We start from the raw sequence: 16,017 nt of genomic DNA on the forward strand, positions 1-16,017 counted from the left end.
GCCTGGAAGCATAGCAACACCCAGTTGTCCACCAATCTGCAGAGGAGCAGCTGCTTCTGCTAGAAACTTGGCTTTTTTTGGAAAGAAACAGTATTCTGCAGTTTAGATTGCCATTGTGCAGGCTGTACAGCTTAGCAAAATTCTGATTTTAATGTACAAAAACTGTGAAAATAACCACATCTTAACTAAAATGGTTCTGGGCCTTTTCCACATTCTCAAGTCCGTGCTGAAAGGTTGATGGTCATCCAACTGCCCTCGTTGTTTGCAGTCTGTGTTGTCTCCATGCAAGGTCACTTCCAGAAGCCATTTGAACCTTGGAACCATTGATGATGTACCCAAGGATGAGCTGGGCAAATTAGGACAAACGTAGTCAGCAAGGGGTGATGCAAAATGTTTTCTTGCGTTTATTTCAAAACAAAGTGTCCAAAAGTGCAGTGTTTCAGAAATTAATCAATAAATAATCCAATAAAATCAAGTTTATAGTGGAGTTTAAAAAGTCAAATAACAGCAACATTCCTTTATATAGCACATTTTCATACAAACAATGTAGTTCAAAGTGCTTTATAAGATGTCAAAGAGAAAGTTGCATGAAAAATTAAGATTAGACAATAATATTAAAGAACAAAAGGGAAAGGTAAGGTCAGATGACTGTGAGGACCAAAAAAAAAACAACTCCAGTTAGTCTGTGGGGGGGGAAAAAATACAGGGGTTCCAAGAACAATAGACTGTCCAGTCCCCACTGGGCATTAATACCTATAAATATATATCCATTCAAAGGAGCTATAAACACGGGGCAGGAAACTGTTCTAAAATCTCTCAATTCCACTTGCATCCTTATAAAAACTCAACATCTCCTCTGCTTACCCCAAATGGGATCCTGCAGCCAGAGGAGATGTCTTTCCGACAGGCATAGCCAAGTTTTTCACTGAGCTTGGGCACCTGATACCGTCACAGGCTCCCAGCAGGACACCGTGCAGAGCTTTTGTCATCCGAATCCCGTCACCACTCCCTGGCCTTACACGAAAACCCAGAGTAACGGATCACTCCAGCTTCCCCAAGATGCTCAGCTGAAGTGAACCTCTTCAGCCCTCTGGAGCGTCGACCATATGCTCCTGAGCCTTCAGGGCTCTCTAACTGGCTGCCTGTCTCCTTTCTACCACACACTAGCATCTCCCTGTCATACTGTCTCCATCATTCTTTCCTTTAACCCCCTTCTCTCTTTTTCTTCTGTCCTCATTTTTGCCTTTATAGAGCCAATTGGGTGCATGTGTTGTCCCCCACATGCATTGAGGTGTGATTGAAGCACTTGACAGACCTGCTTGCATTTGCCCGTGTGTGCACGCTTGCATGTTCACTTGCACCCACCTTGAGTCTGCATGCTGTGGGACTCGCGATTTATTTAAAATATGGAACACCACAAACCTCTCTTCACACACACATTGCTGGAAGAGAGGGTCCTAGAAGTGCAACTTGCGAGTTCTCCTGAATGCTGGTTAGGAATATGTGTGTGTGTGTGTATATATTATTATTCTCCTATTTCTTCTCTTCACCGCCTTTTGTCTGAAACAGAGTTTTAGTTTTTTAATTTAATTGTTTTGCATAAGATTGAATTAAATTGTTGTTGTACAGGACCTTTTGCAGATAGGTTATTAGCTGTGCACTTGCGTGTTAACCTACTTATTAAGGCATCTAGTAGGTTTCTTTTGAAAAAGGGAAAAATTGCCTACAAGCATAATAATAAAGCATTTTACATGTATAGCACTTTTCCCATGCTCCGAGTGCATAACATCAGGAATTTAAAACGATCAGCCAGATTTACATGCATATTTTCAGCCATGCTCGTCACTGTTTTTGTAAAAAATAAATGTTTAAATGGGATGATGGCAACAACAAGCAAGGGACATTAAAAAAGTTGATTGTGCAGTTGTTACTCCTTCAGAACATAACTGTTACAGAAAACTAACTTACAATTATGTAATTCTCTGTGGTTGTAAAAGTATAGAATATTGTTTTTTTACCTCAGTCTTGCCTTCAAGAGATAGGAGTTGCCAGTCTCCTGCATTATTTCAGTTAATATCATTTATACTTTACAAACATTACAAAGCCTGTACTTTCCAAATATGCGTAGTACAGTACAGTATATTCATGTTTATGAATAACATCAATCTTAATAGGAAGGCACAGTGGTAGTGCTGCCACCTTGCAGTAAGGAGACCTGGGTTCACTTCCCGGGTCTTCCCTGCGTGGAGTTTGCATGTTCTCCCCGTGTCTGCATGGGTTTCCTCCGGGTACTCCGGTTTCCTCCCTCAGTCCAAAGACATGCAGGTTAGGTGCATTGGCAATCCTAAATTGTCCCAAGTGTGTGCTTGGTGTGTGTGTGTGCGCCCTGCGGTGGGCTGGCATCCTGCCCGGGATTTATTCCTGCCTTGTGCCCTGTGTTGGCTGGGATTGGCTCCAGCAGACTCCTGTGACCCTGTGTTAGGATATAGCGGGTTGGATAATGAATGGATCAATCTCAATATAAAATGTTTTTAAAAATACATGTGAAGTGAGTAAGAGTGGATCCATTGTAACACTCTGGTCTAAAACCACACAAACACCTAATGATAGTGCTGCTGCCTCACAGTAAGGAGATCAAGGGTTTTCATCCTTGTGTGGTGTTTGCAAAGGGCTTTGAGGCTTGGGAAAAGTGCAATGTAAATGTAAATAAATTATAATTACTAGGGGGTTCGCCCCCAGTTCACTTCACTCGCCAATTCCCCATGGCCTGCGCAACGCACCAGCATCTTCACGTCTCTGCCGCTTGTGTTGTGAAGAGGGGGGCTGAACGCATACAATTGGAAACAAATACAGGTTGTTGTTTTTTTGTTTTTTTTTAACCTCCTCTTTGCTCAGTCTGCTGCTGGCTTGCTGCTGCCGTGCCTTGTGATCTGCATGTCGCGTGCCGCTTCGATCATTTAAAAGTCTGTACAGCAGCTGTCCTACTGCTTGTGTTTTATTTCCGGCACAAAGTCTCGTCTCACAGGATGTGAGTTCTTGATATTTTTTAGTTTATAATTGAAAATGAAATAAGAATCTGAAAATCTAACAACATCACATTAAAGTTCAATAAATTCTGAAAGGAATGATACCAAACATATATATATATGTAGATTTTAAAATAAGCCCCATTTAAAGCGTGACAAAAATGTGACATCATAAGTCACATAAAATTGTTGCACTTTTAGGCTTAGGATTTTATACTATAATAATATAGTAGATTATTACTGTTGTTAATAATGATTTTATTGTGTTTTAGGTTGTACTGTTAAGACCAAGTTTACTTTAAATCCATTATTATTCAAATAATTTTACTTTTAGGCCTTTTTAACTTGGATTTTTTTATTGATAATTATCTTGTTTGTTGTTTTGTCTTGGTAGAGTAATATGTATTGCTCTACTTTCCCCTATTGTATTATTATGTAGCCTTAGAATGCCTAATCTCACAGACTTACCACTGTTTATAAGGTATTATTGTATATAACTTATCCCCACCTTCCCTTCTATATCTATAACCTTAGGCAATTAGAAATAGTAAAAGACAAGCAGAAGTTAAGTTACAGTTTAAACAATGTATTAGTATTATTGATATATTCATAAATAATAACAAAATGCAAAGTACATTTGAATATTGGAAACCATACAACCTGATTAAATGATGATATGTAGTTCAGGTGGCGCACAGACTTCTGGTTACTTAAATGTCTCTAGTTAAGGCATCATTGATGCTCAGCTTTCAGCCACATGTCTGTTCAAAATGGCTGCTGAGCTGTGCTCTTCATTGTGTTCTCTTCAGGTTAGCAAGAGAGATGCTTCTTCATCATATGTTGGTTGGTAAGAGAGATAGTGTGAGGTTAAACGCATACATTTATAGATGTGCTTTCCAAAACCCTTGAGCCAATAGGACATCATGGTACTTAATGGCCTCTAAGACAAGCCAATTCCAAACAGCCATACTTCAGACCAATGGGAGAAATAGAACATCTTAACACCTGCCCCCAAACCATATGTTAAAGTACACCTTAGCCCATTTGCGAGGGTAGAAATGACTTTAGCAAAGAAACACTTACCAAACTGGTTTAAAATACACATCCTCCAAATCCTGTCGTAAAATTCAAAGAGGCTCAGCTGTAAAAAGTGTGTCTGTGTGGGGGATGGGGGGGGGTAAACACTAAATTACACTGCTTTGTCTAAATTACAAATAGATATACAGTACAAAATATTCATCAAGTTATATGTAAAATCTCACATCACAACATTTGTCGTCTTGTTAAAGTTCTTTTTTTTCCATATTGTGATGTTCTTAAATTATATGTATCAAATTATTCAGTAAATATTTGAATGCAACACATTCATATGCTTATTTGAATTATTTGGGGGGAAAAAGTTCATTAGATTTATTGAAAAATAGTTGATAGATCAATCATTTACAAAATAATATTTTGTGGCAGCCTTATGTGAGTAAAACAAATCTAATAAAATGTGACATACTAAAAGCTAATTGTTGCAAAAGTTTAAAAAAAATGAAGATATAAATGAAGAAATAAAAACAGAAAATGGAATGTAAAACAAAATAAAACTAAAGAATATAATGAAAACTTAAAAAAATTAAAACTAAATAAACTATGCTTATAACAGAAAAACATGAACCTGATAGTGATTTTTTTTTCTTTTCCCAAACATGGTATGAATTAATTTTTATTGCTGTGTAATTAGCAAACTTAATTACATTCATATAAAAGTGAACTTTATTAAAGTATTTTAATTTCTTACAATATTTTGTTACATTATTCATCTGCACTTTAGCACTGACTCTTTTTACAGCTCACTAACTACACAAAAGGCACTGCAGAGTCCCCATAAGACTATAACAATTAAAAGTTGATTTCTGTGTCTTGTCAACATTGCTCCAAGTTCTGTTTTTCTTTGGCACAAACATACCAAAGTGTATAGTAAATTGGTGGGAATGTACTGCTGTTGTGTGGGTGTGTGTTTTTTTGGATCTATGCCTGATCTATGCTAAATGGCAGTCACTTGTGCAGTTTTTGTCAATCGCTATTACTAACAATTGTGATTTTTGTTTTTCATGTCTATCTGCAGATACGCAGGAAAGTTCCAGCTTTTCCCCATCTTTATCTGCTCAGATGCATCTTCATGACGGACCACAGCAGACACGGCAACATGAAAATATGAAGAAATCAACATCTGGATCAGACACTTTGAGATTGGCCTGTTTACAGTTGAGTCCTCTGCCTGTTGTCAAACAATTGGGCTTAGACACAGTTAATACCTGCCAGGAGAAAAGTAAAAGTTTAAAAAGCAACTCTGAACAACAGTTGAACCATTCAAAGCAGAAGCCATATGGCTGTTCTGAGTGTGGAAAACAGTTTTCAAGAAAAGACCATCTGGCAACCCACAAAAGAATTCACACTGGAGAGAAGCCATACTGTTGTTCTGAATGTGGAAAACAATTCTCTAGCAGCAGTAGTCTTAACACCCACATGAGGACTCACACTGAAGTGAAGCCCTACAACTGCTCCGAATGTGGGAAAACATTTTCAAAAAGAGACCATCTTGAGACCCACACAAGAATTCATACTGGAGAGAAACCATACTGCTGTTCTGAATGTGGTAAGAGCTTCTCTGTCAGGGGCAATCTTAACACCCACATGAGGACTCACACTGGAGAGAAGCCATATTGGTGTTCGGAATGTGGCAAAGGATTCTGTGACCGAGGCAGTCTTAACACCCACACGAGGACTCACACTGGAGAGAAGCCATATTGCTGCACTGAATGCGGGAAACAGTTTTCAAGGAGGAACCACCTTCAGACTCACAAAAGGATTCACACTGGTGAGAAACCCTTTCCCTGTTCAGAATGTGGCAAACAATTTTCCAAAAGAGACCATCTTGAGATCCATAAAAGAATTCACACAGGCGAGAAGCCGTATTCTTGCTCTGAATGTGGAAAAAAAGTATCACAAATGAGCCATCTCCAGACCCACAAAAGAATCCATACAGGAGAAAGACCCTATTGTTGTTCTGTGTGTGGCAAGAGATTCTCAACCATGAGCCACCTTCAGACCCATATACGAATTCATACTGGAGAGAAACCATACAGTTGTATTGAATGTGACAAAAGATTCTCTGACAGGAGCAGTCTTAACAGCCACAAGAAAACTCACACTGGAGAGAAATGGAAATAGAAACAATGGAAAACACAATAAATGCAGATTCTGCCAGATGGAGCTAGTGGCAATAACTCAATCTGGGTGCTGATTGCAAGGTAGTAATGGCTGAAAGTTTTACATCCTGTAACAGATGGGGGGCGTCACTGAGCCCCAAGCCTCGGAAACAACTGACACACAGACAGAACAGATGCATTTATTACAAAATATCTCACAGCAAGTTTCTTTCAGGTCACACATGCACCATTAAACACAGTAGTCTTCTTCCTTGTCTCCTTCCATCTCTTGTCTATCCACTCACTGGAGAATGTCAGATGACTTCCTGTTTTGTCAGACCTGAGTGTAATTTCGGTCCCAGGACATAACCCGAAGGAAGCACTTCTGGGTTTGGGAGAAATCCTGTAAAGTAGAGATTGTGAATCCCTGTAGCATACCCAACTTCCATGAACCCCAGCAGGGCTGACTCTCAGCACTACAATTCCCATCATGCCCTGCAAAGGGGCATGTGGTTACTGGGATGCTGCCACCTAGTGAGTGGGGGATGAAAATATCCAAATTTAGGTGTTTTTCCCCCATTGCTCCCTTATATTGTTCTCCCGTCTGGGAGATTTCAGCTGGGATGCCCGATAATCCTGCATAGTACTTTCAATCCAAAGAAACAGTAAACTTGCCTGATTACTACTCATTAAAAAATGGCACAAAAAAAAATACATATAGCCAACCAGGACTAGAGGGAGAGTAAGATCGCAGCCCAAGCAGAGTAAAGGAAAATGAAGAGGTACTAGTCACATGGGGCACACCGATCCCAACAAAATAAATACCAGGAAATGTATTTTCAGTTTTGTAACCTCGTCCTGAAACACTCGTTCACAAGCAGTCCGCCAGAGTGCTGTTTATTCAATTATGTTGACCTCTTTTGAAAGTTGCCTTGGGTAAAATTGTCTGCTAAGTGAATGAATGTACGTATATGAAATCCACCTGAAAATACAGTAGATGTGAAACAAAGACCACTGAAATTATCACTAGTACAGGGGTCCACAAGAATTAACAGAACTTCCAGGCGCAAGTAGACATTTTCTTAGAATAGTAAAGTTAGCACCCACATCAGTACAAAAGCTGGACAGAAGTAATTTTGCTGTTTGAATGTGGTTCACCACCAGAGGGTTTCAGCGAGGCATGAAGAACAACAATACAACAATGGAAGCAAATTGTAAGGAATGATTGGGGTTTCTTGTAATGGACATCTAATCAATCTTAAGTTGTATTTGATGTGTTAGTTCACAGATTTATATTTCATTGTTTGAGAGTGTCTGTGGTTTGCTCTTGCCAATGAACTTGAATAAAAACAAAGTTGTCACATTTTTGAAAAACTGTTTTAGTATACTATCATTAATGATTGCTGATGTTTAGTATTAATTTTGTTTTACAAAGTTACACATCTGTTGCTTGGAAGAGCTATGTGTGTAAGATGTGTCCTTGTATATGTGTGTACACCTTGTGTGTGTTTATATGTATATACATACATACATACATGCAGTCATTTGCCAACTTACGGCTCCATTTGGGATCAGCCATATGTTAGTCTTAAAGTGTTCTGGTCATTGCAGTTGATACTCTATGGGTCTGGTGTGCATCACTGGTACACATACTTTAACTATGGGTATGAGAAGCACAAACTGATCCTGTCCCAGCAGCTCCAGGCTGGGCCTGTGTAAGGTGCCACTGAATCTCGCTGCCAGTGCCTCACGGGTTGCAGTTGTTGGTTCGGCAATGCTGCACAATGTTTCTTCATTTTTAAGTGAGCTTGTGTCACTAAGTGGGCAATTTGCAAGTACTGCTAGCGGGTCATCAATGAATTTAAAAAGGAAATACTTGGGTGTGTAACCATGAAGGTTAAAAACACTGGTGTAAGGAAGGCGGTGTGGGCCAGATACATAAGAATTAGCCCTGTGGAGCACTGCCAATCCAAATACAACAACAACATTTATTTATATAGCACATTTTCATACAAAAAGTAGCTTAAAGTGCTTTACATAAAGAAGAAAAGAAAAATAAAAGACAAAATACAAAATTAAAATAAGACAACATTAGTTAACATAGAAAGGAGTAAGGTCCGATGGCCAGGGTGGACAGAAAAAAACTCCAGATGGCTGGAGAAAAAAATAAAATCTGTAGGGGTTCCAGGCCATGAGACCACCCAGTCCCCCCTGGGCATTCTACCTAACATAAATGAAATAGTCCTCTTTGTAGTTCGGGTTCTCACGGAGTCACTTGATGGTGATGGTCGTACAGACTTCTGGCTTTTAATCCATCCATCATTGTTGGAACATCACGGTGCTTTGAGTAGAGGGTGAAAGGACACCAGAAAAGGAAACAGAAGAGAGAGTAGAGGTTAGTACAGATTTTGAATGAATAGTAGTTATAATGAATTGGATATACAGAGTATCAGGATTAAATTACAGTGAAGTTATCAGAAGGCCATGTTAAAATAATGTGTCTTCAGCAGTTTTTTTAAAGTGCTCCACTGTATTAGCCTGGCGAATTCCTACTGGCAGGCTATTCCAGATTTTAGGTGCATAACAGCAGAAGGCCGCCTCACCACTTCTTTTAAGTTTTGCTCTTGGAATTCTAAGGAGACAGTCAGTTGAGGATCTGAGGTTGCGATTTGTATAAGACGTCGGACATTCCGATATGTAAGATGGAGAGAGATTATTTAAGGCTTTATAAACCATAAGCAGAATTTTAAAGTTAATTCTGAAAGACACAGGTGTAGTGACATCAAAACTGGAGAAATGTGTTCGGATTTTCTTTTCCTGGTAAGGATTCTAGCAGCTGCATTCTGCACTAATTGCAAACGATTCATGTCTGTTTTGGGTAGTCCTGAGAGGAGTGCGTTACAGTAATCTAGCCGACTGAAAACAAACGCGTGAACTAATTTCTCTGCATCTTTCGATGATATAAGAGGTCTAACTTTTGCTATGTTTCTTAAGTGAAAAAATGCTGTCCTAGTGATCTGATTAATATGCAATTTAAAACTCCGATTACATTCAACGGTTACCCCTAAGCTTTTTACCTCCGTTTTGACTTTTAATCCTAATGCATCAAGTTTATTTCTAATAGCCTCATTGTATCCATTATTGCCAATCACTAAGATTTCGGTTTTCTCTTTATTTAATTTGAGAAAGTTACTTTTCATCCATTCTGAGATACAGGTTAGACATTGTATTAGTGAATCAAGAGAATGGGGGTCATCAGGTGCTATTGATAAGTACAGCTGTGTGTCATCAGCATAGCTGTGGTAGCTCACGTTATATCCCGAGATAATCTGACCTAATGGAAGCATGTAGATTGAGAAGAGCAGCGGACCCAGGATAGAGCCTTGTGGAACACCATATAGGATATCGTGTCTTTGAGTTATAATTACCACAACTAACAAAGGAATTTTCTCCCTGCCAGGTAGGATTCAAACCAATTTAAGACACTGACAGAGAGGCCCACCCATTGACTAAGGCGATTCTTAAGAATATTATGATCAATGGTGTCAAATGCGGCACTCAGATCTAAGATGATGAGAACAAATAAATGGCCTCTGTCTGCATTTACCCGCAAGTCATTTACTACTTTAACGAGTGCAGTTTCAGTGCTGTGATTTGTTCTAAAACCTGACTGCAATTTATCAAGAATAGCATGTTTATTATGGTGCTCATTTAACTGTATAATGACTGCCTTCTCTAGAATTTTACTTAAGAAAGGCAGGTTAGAGATGGGTCTATAATTTTCAAGAGCAGAGGGGTCGAGATTATTTTTCTTAAGTAGGGGTTTAACTACAGCAGTCTTAAGACAGTCTGGGAAGACCCCCGTATCTAATGACGAATTTACTATGTCAACATTATCAATTAGCACATTATCAATTAGCAAAATAAACTTTGAAGGGCCCTCCAAGAGTTAGAAATCCTGTGAAATAATAAAATAACTGGTTTGGGCAATTTCTAGAATATTTTTACTCTGTTGTTTTCCTATGACCCTCGGCTGTAAGTATGAATTGCCTCAACTTGGTTGGCTGTAAAACAATGCATCACTATATAGACTGAGGACATCTGAAGTGTTGGGGTACCACCCCGGTAAAACCGTGTTTAATAAACTTAAATCTAAAGTACATCAGGTAAAGAATGAAGACCTCAGACTTGATTCACAAGAACCAAAGAAATTTGACAAATTAGAGGTGCTATTCAGCCCATTTGTTTAGCTAATAGCTAAGCTGTCCTAATATCTGAACCAGATACTTAAACATTGTCAGGGCTTCTGCTTCTCCATGTCTTGGTAGTTTGTTCCAGATTTCTATAAGGCTTTGCATACAGAATGTTTCCTGGCTTTAATCCTTTGTGCACTTCACTTTAAATGCCACTGGTGTCCTTAAGAACATGATTAACTGTTAAAGTAGATCCAGCAGAGTTCTCTCAACTTATCACTGTCTTGGAGAACTTTGAAAACCATCTTCTCTACTCCTCTTAATGATGAACAGGGGAGAGGCAGTTAACAGTAGCCCTGTCTCTTGAACCATGATGGAGCTGTTTACTTTTATCAGTCTTGACAGTGTCCCCAGAGCATACATGCACGACAATATATACAGAATGTGTGTATAACTATATGTCTCCTAAAAGTGGGTAATATATAATGTATTGTGAGATTTTACAGGTAAGGAAGACAGAAGTTTCAAGGCAAGAAAGTTCTACAGACGAAGCATGGTGTGTTAGAGTATCAAGTCCCAAATACAAGTAAGAATTTCAAGAGTATATACTCCTACTCTATTGTGCCTTTAAAATCTACCTAGAATTGACTTGTTGTGTATTGGATAAAATATTTTAGTAAACTGTAATTGGAATATAACAATTTTATACCCTGTTTAAGCTAAGTAATGCAATACTGTACAAAACTTTTTTTTTTTTTTTTGGCTTTTGTAAAGGATTCAAAGTACAGGATATCTCACTTTGAAAGGTTAACTTAAAGGTGATAATCAGTGATCCCGGATAAGATGGGAGAGAAACAGCTGAGCTGAAACTTATGGGTTGTAAAAGGGAAATAAGAGGATGATCTGTAGCTCATCAACATAGAAGTGGTAGTGGAAGCCATGAAAAGAAACAAACTTGCCTAAGGAGTAAATGTGGAGAGAAAATAGAAATGGAATAAAGATTGACCCTTGAGGTATGCTGGTGGAGAGCTTCTGTGGAAAATACAAGAAATTAGACCAGAAGACACAAAAGGATTGGTCAGAAAGGTAGGACTTGAAATAATCCAAAGCAAGACCATAAATTCTTAACAGTACATGTGTCTATAAAATATGCATGCAAGAAATAGATCCAGTATGTGTTAGTATGAGTGCCTCTCCAATAACCTTATGACCTATGGATATAAACTGTACCTGCATCCTTCTTCACCATCTGCAGGAAGCCAAGAAGGTGCTGTAGCAGGATGTGATGCAGCCAGTGACGATGGATTCAACTGTAAGCCTGCAAAAATTTATGAGAAGGTGCTGGTGAGTCCTTTTGATGATAGCCAAAATGTGTTGTGTCCTTTACCACTACATTTCATCAGTGTTTGTTGCTCCAAGCTGTTCATTCTTTCAACAAAATCCTTCCATTGTAGATTGAACTCTGGCCTACTTTCTACTTCCTAAAATCCATGCCTCTTTATTTTGCTGAATAAGAGTCAGAAGGTTTCCCTGGAACTTTTGTGTCAGCATGTTGATGTTTTGCCATTGTCGGTGATCAGCACCCATATTTATCAAGCATAGAGTAGTAAAACAGTCCTAAGTGTGTAAGCAATTTCAGAGTAATGCAAATTGGTCCTACCCTATGGAGTAACAGCAGTTTATTAGTTTTCTTAATTTAGGAAACAATGCTGATTTATACTTCTGTGTCAAGTCTACAGCATAGTTCTAGCACATTCCGACACACACACCCCTCCTCAAAAATGTAACTACATATCGTGTTGACATGAACCCTATACAGACCCCTACAACTCTGATAAGTTTGGTAACTACTTATTCCCGGAAATCTGTTTCATTTCATCTTCCACAATTCTGAATATTTTACTTTTTTGGATTGGCTTCGGTTTATTTTCCTTTTCTAAGTCTTCTTTATTTTAAAGTATTATTTTTCATATACTTATTGTGATTGTCTTTTTTGTTAACTTTGTCTTATTTGTTTTTAATGAGTTCCAATTAAATTAGAGTAAATTTAAATATATTTATCTCTTTCCTTTATGCTTACCATCAGCCTTCATCCTCCGTATCCATATGTGTGAATCCCTTTTGACCCCTCTTATTTCCTCCTTCATAATATTAATATTGCTTCCTTCAGCTGCTATCCAACCTCTCCAGCTCCTCCAGAATACAGATGCTTGACTGGTGATATCTTTTTTTTTTTTTGCTTCCTCCGTCTATCACATTCCCATAAATCCCACTTCTCTGACACATTGCTTGCCTACTGTCTTAATTTTTGAGTTCCATTTATAGTATATGGGTTCCCATTAATCTCTGTGTAAACCACCCGTCTTTGAAGATGACTCAGGTTGCGTGTTATTAGCATTCAGCAACCTAACATTGCTCAATAACTAATTTGCTTTCAAGTAAATTCTTAATTTAATTGTCACAATCCTGAATTGAAATTTACATCACTAAACTGTTCTATTAGTATCCGTACCACTAAGCAACCAAAGCAAAACTGACCAACCAAAATCGACTGAGCAACAAATGTGAAACTTGACCAAACAAATTGCTCAGAGAGACTAGACACACACACACAGTGTAGGTATTATTATATAGTTGATAGATTATCTACGTGTAATGATTTGCCCTTCTACATTCCTTGTGCTTCAGGGATGGAGCCACAGGAGGCATTGCTGCCCTGATTTCATTGCTGCTGGCTGCTCTTTCTGGCTTTTTATTCCCAGTCACAATTAAGATCCATCAGTTGAGTTTGTACTTGGATTCTTTTAGCTGTTCCAGCATGGAAATCTTCATCTTGTCCTGCTTCTGTGTGTTGAGTCACCTTCTTCATACAGCTTTGCCCTGCACCTCCTGCCTGGCACGACCCTCTTTCTTCACATCATCTTTTACTTTATCCACCAGCTTTCCCATTTTCTCCTCCCCATCTCCAACATTCTCTTGCACACATTTTCATTGTCTCTCCTGTTCGCACATTCATATGATTTCAAGTTCCTGTACTTTCCTACTTTAGTGGCACCTCTAATTGATTGTCTCATTTCTTTTTCTGTCCTTCATTGTAAGTCCACATGTTTAGAATTCTCATTACTGCCACATCCAATGAGGTCCCAATGTTACCTCAGAATCACGTGTGTGTTTTGCCGATGATGATGTCCTGTTGGCTTCATCAAATCTAAGGTCATACTTCTCAGCTGGAAAAGGATGGAATGCAATCTCCAGACCGGACAGAAAGTGCTACATCATGTGGAGGGGTTTAAGTATCTTGGGGTCTTGAGCATGATTTGAGGGAGTGAGGGAAGGAAGGAAGGACTGATCAATAGGTGAAACAGAGCAGCATCTATTGTTATGCAGACATTGTACTGGTCAGTCATTGTGAAGAGAGAGCCGAGACAAAAGGCAAAGCTCTTGATTTATCAGTCAGTCTACATTCATTTTCTCACCTATGTCCACAAACTTTGAGTAGTGACTGAAAGAACTAGATCACAGAAGCAAGTAGTGAAAATGACTATTCTTCTCAAGGTGTCTGGGCTTACCCTTCAATATAAGGTAAAGACATTAGGAAAAGCTCAAAGTAGAGCTGCTGCTCCTCCACATAGCCACCTAAATTGGCTTGTTTAACACTAGAATTACCAAAGCCTACGAAAAAACGCGTAAATCCGGCCCACCTTAAATCCCTTCGCACTCTCCCTCAGTGTCTTTTGTCCTGTAAATATGTCGATAAAGACAAGCAGCAAGCAGCCTGCTATTCCATCCCCAACCCACCGCCACAGAATGTGCACAAAGTTCTCCCAGCTCATGCCTTGACCAGCTGGGAGTGAAGTGCTGGAGTTTTAGAGTGGAAATGATAGATCATTATTTGGAACACATGCATTTCATGTGTGTTCCATTTCTACAATAATCTGTGTAAACATATTGTCAAAACAAATGTTTTTCATATTTTAGTAATAAATGACAGAATGTAGACAAACTATATAATGTGTGAAGCCTGAAGTCCAAAGATCAAATAAACACTTTCACAAAAGGTTCAAGGACGATACAACATCTTCCATGGCACAGCGGTAAGAATTGCTGACTTGTAATTAAGAGTCCCCCGGTTCGATCCTGACTGCCTTCTGTATTACCGTTTTAAGTAGTGAGCTGCTCTTATTATTATACAGTAAGCACAAATATTTTGATTTGAGTCTGTAACAGCTGGTGTAAATTTATAGGACTTGTAAAAGTTAGCGTGTTTTTTTTTTTTTCACTTTTATTCTCTGTCACGATCACGATACATACTACCGCCAACCTCCAAACACAACACTGATTTTAACCCAAGTCCTCACTCCCTCATACATATCCTGGACAATCCTCACACACTTCTCTGGTCCTCCTTTCTCACTCATGCACCTCCAGACCTCATGACTTTATCACAAGAGCTCTCTAAATCAATAAACATCATATGCAAACCTTTGTTGTTCTTGATGCTTCTCCTATAAGCTGTCTCAATGCAAAAACTACACAAGTTGTTCCTCTTCTTGGTATTAAACCAAACCTCTCCTCCCCTATGGTGGGCTCTTTCCAAAGCCTTCTCTCTAGAACTATTTTCTAATTTTTCCTAATGTGTGATATCCGTTTTATACCACTATGGTTTCCTCAAACCTGTATGTCTCTTTTCTCCTTATAAAAAGGTACAATCACAATGTTCCTCCACTCCCCTGGTGTTTTCTCCTTTTCAGAGATCTTCTGCATTAAATCCCACAACTCGCGCTTCCCCAAAACTCTGTCAAATGTCCACCAGTATTTCAAGCCATTCTGTTGCTTTTCCATTCTTAAATAAAACTGTTAACAAATGTCTCATGAAAAAGGAAGCACATCAAAAAATGAGTCGTATACAACATTACATCCAACAGTACTGTAGCAACACCTTTTTATTGTAGAAGAGTTTCTTTTTGGTCCTCTTTAATGCGATGAATACATTCAGATACAACCTGGTAAGGAGATATTTGAAATATGAAGATTACAGAGGTTTAGTCTGGCAAAACTTGTTACTGAGTTACACTGTTTTATCTCCATTCATCCCAGCCTCCTCTTGGGCTTCATTGTCTAGTGACAATCTGATTATGATACCAAAAACAGCTCTGGCTGGTTAAACTGTTTGCCACTTTCAGAACAATACAATTTCTGTCCAGTGTGAATACATATAGTATGTGGATCTAAAGTAAAGCAATCCATGAAAAAATTTTGCCACATTCAGAACAGTAATATGATATCTCTCATGCGAATTGCACAATTTATTTAAAGATGGCTCCTGACAAAGGATGTTTTTAACATTCGCAACTGCAATATGGTTTCTACCATGAGTTAATTTCTTCATAAAGTTTCTCCATTCAAGCCAGAAGTAAACCTCGCTTACTAGTCATGACATCATGTTGTTGTATTTCCATTTAGAGTAATGCCTCCTTTTGTAGTTCAAAGAGTGCTGCCAGTTATTTACATGGGTCTGGATGTTTTGTCTGATTAACCAGTTGGACGTCTTCATTGCTATCATAATGTTGGTGTGTGTAAACACGATACATGAATAAATTG

At 38.6% G+C, this 16,017-nt stretch overlaps 1 protein-coding gene across 1 annotated transcript in view; it reads left to right on the top strand.

The window, feature by feature from the left end:
* The window catches only part of LOC114645206 (gastrula zinc finger protein XlCGF58.1-like), a 31,855-nt gene extending 24,920 nt beyond the window's left edge, over positions 1-6,935 (top strand). Inside the window, exon 3 of the mRNA XM_028793095.2 lies at positions 5,440-6,935. Within this exon, the coding sequence (XP_028648928.2) occupies positions 5,440-6,245 (806 nt within the window). The 3' untranslated portion in view covers positions 6,246-6,935. The remainder of the gene's footprint in view (positions 1-5,439) is intronic.
* Positions 6,936-16,017: the final 9,082 nt, after the last annotated feature.

The sequence above is a fragment of the Erpetoichthys calabaricus genome, chromosome 1 (assembly GCF_900747795.2).
Source record: "Erpetoichthys calabaricus chromosome 1, fErpCal1.3, whole genome shotgun sequence".
Taxonomy (NCBI): domain Eukaryota; kingdom Metazoa; phylum Chordata; class Cladistia; order Polypteriformes; family Polypteridae; genus Erpetoichthys; species Erpetoichthys calabaricus.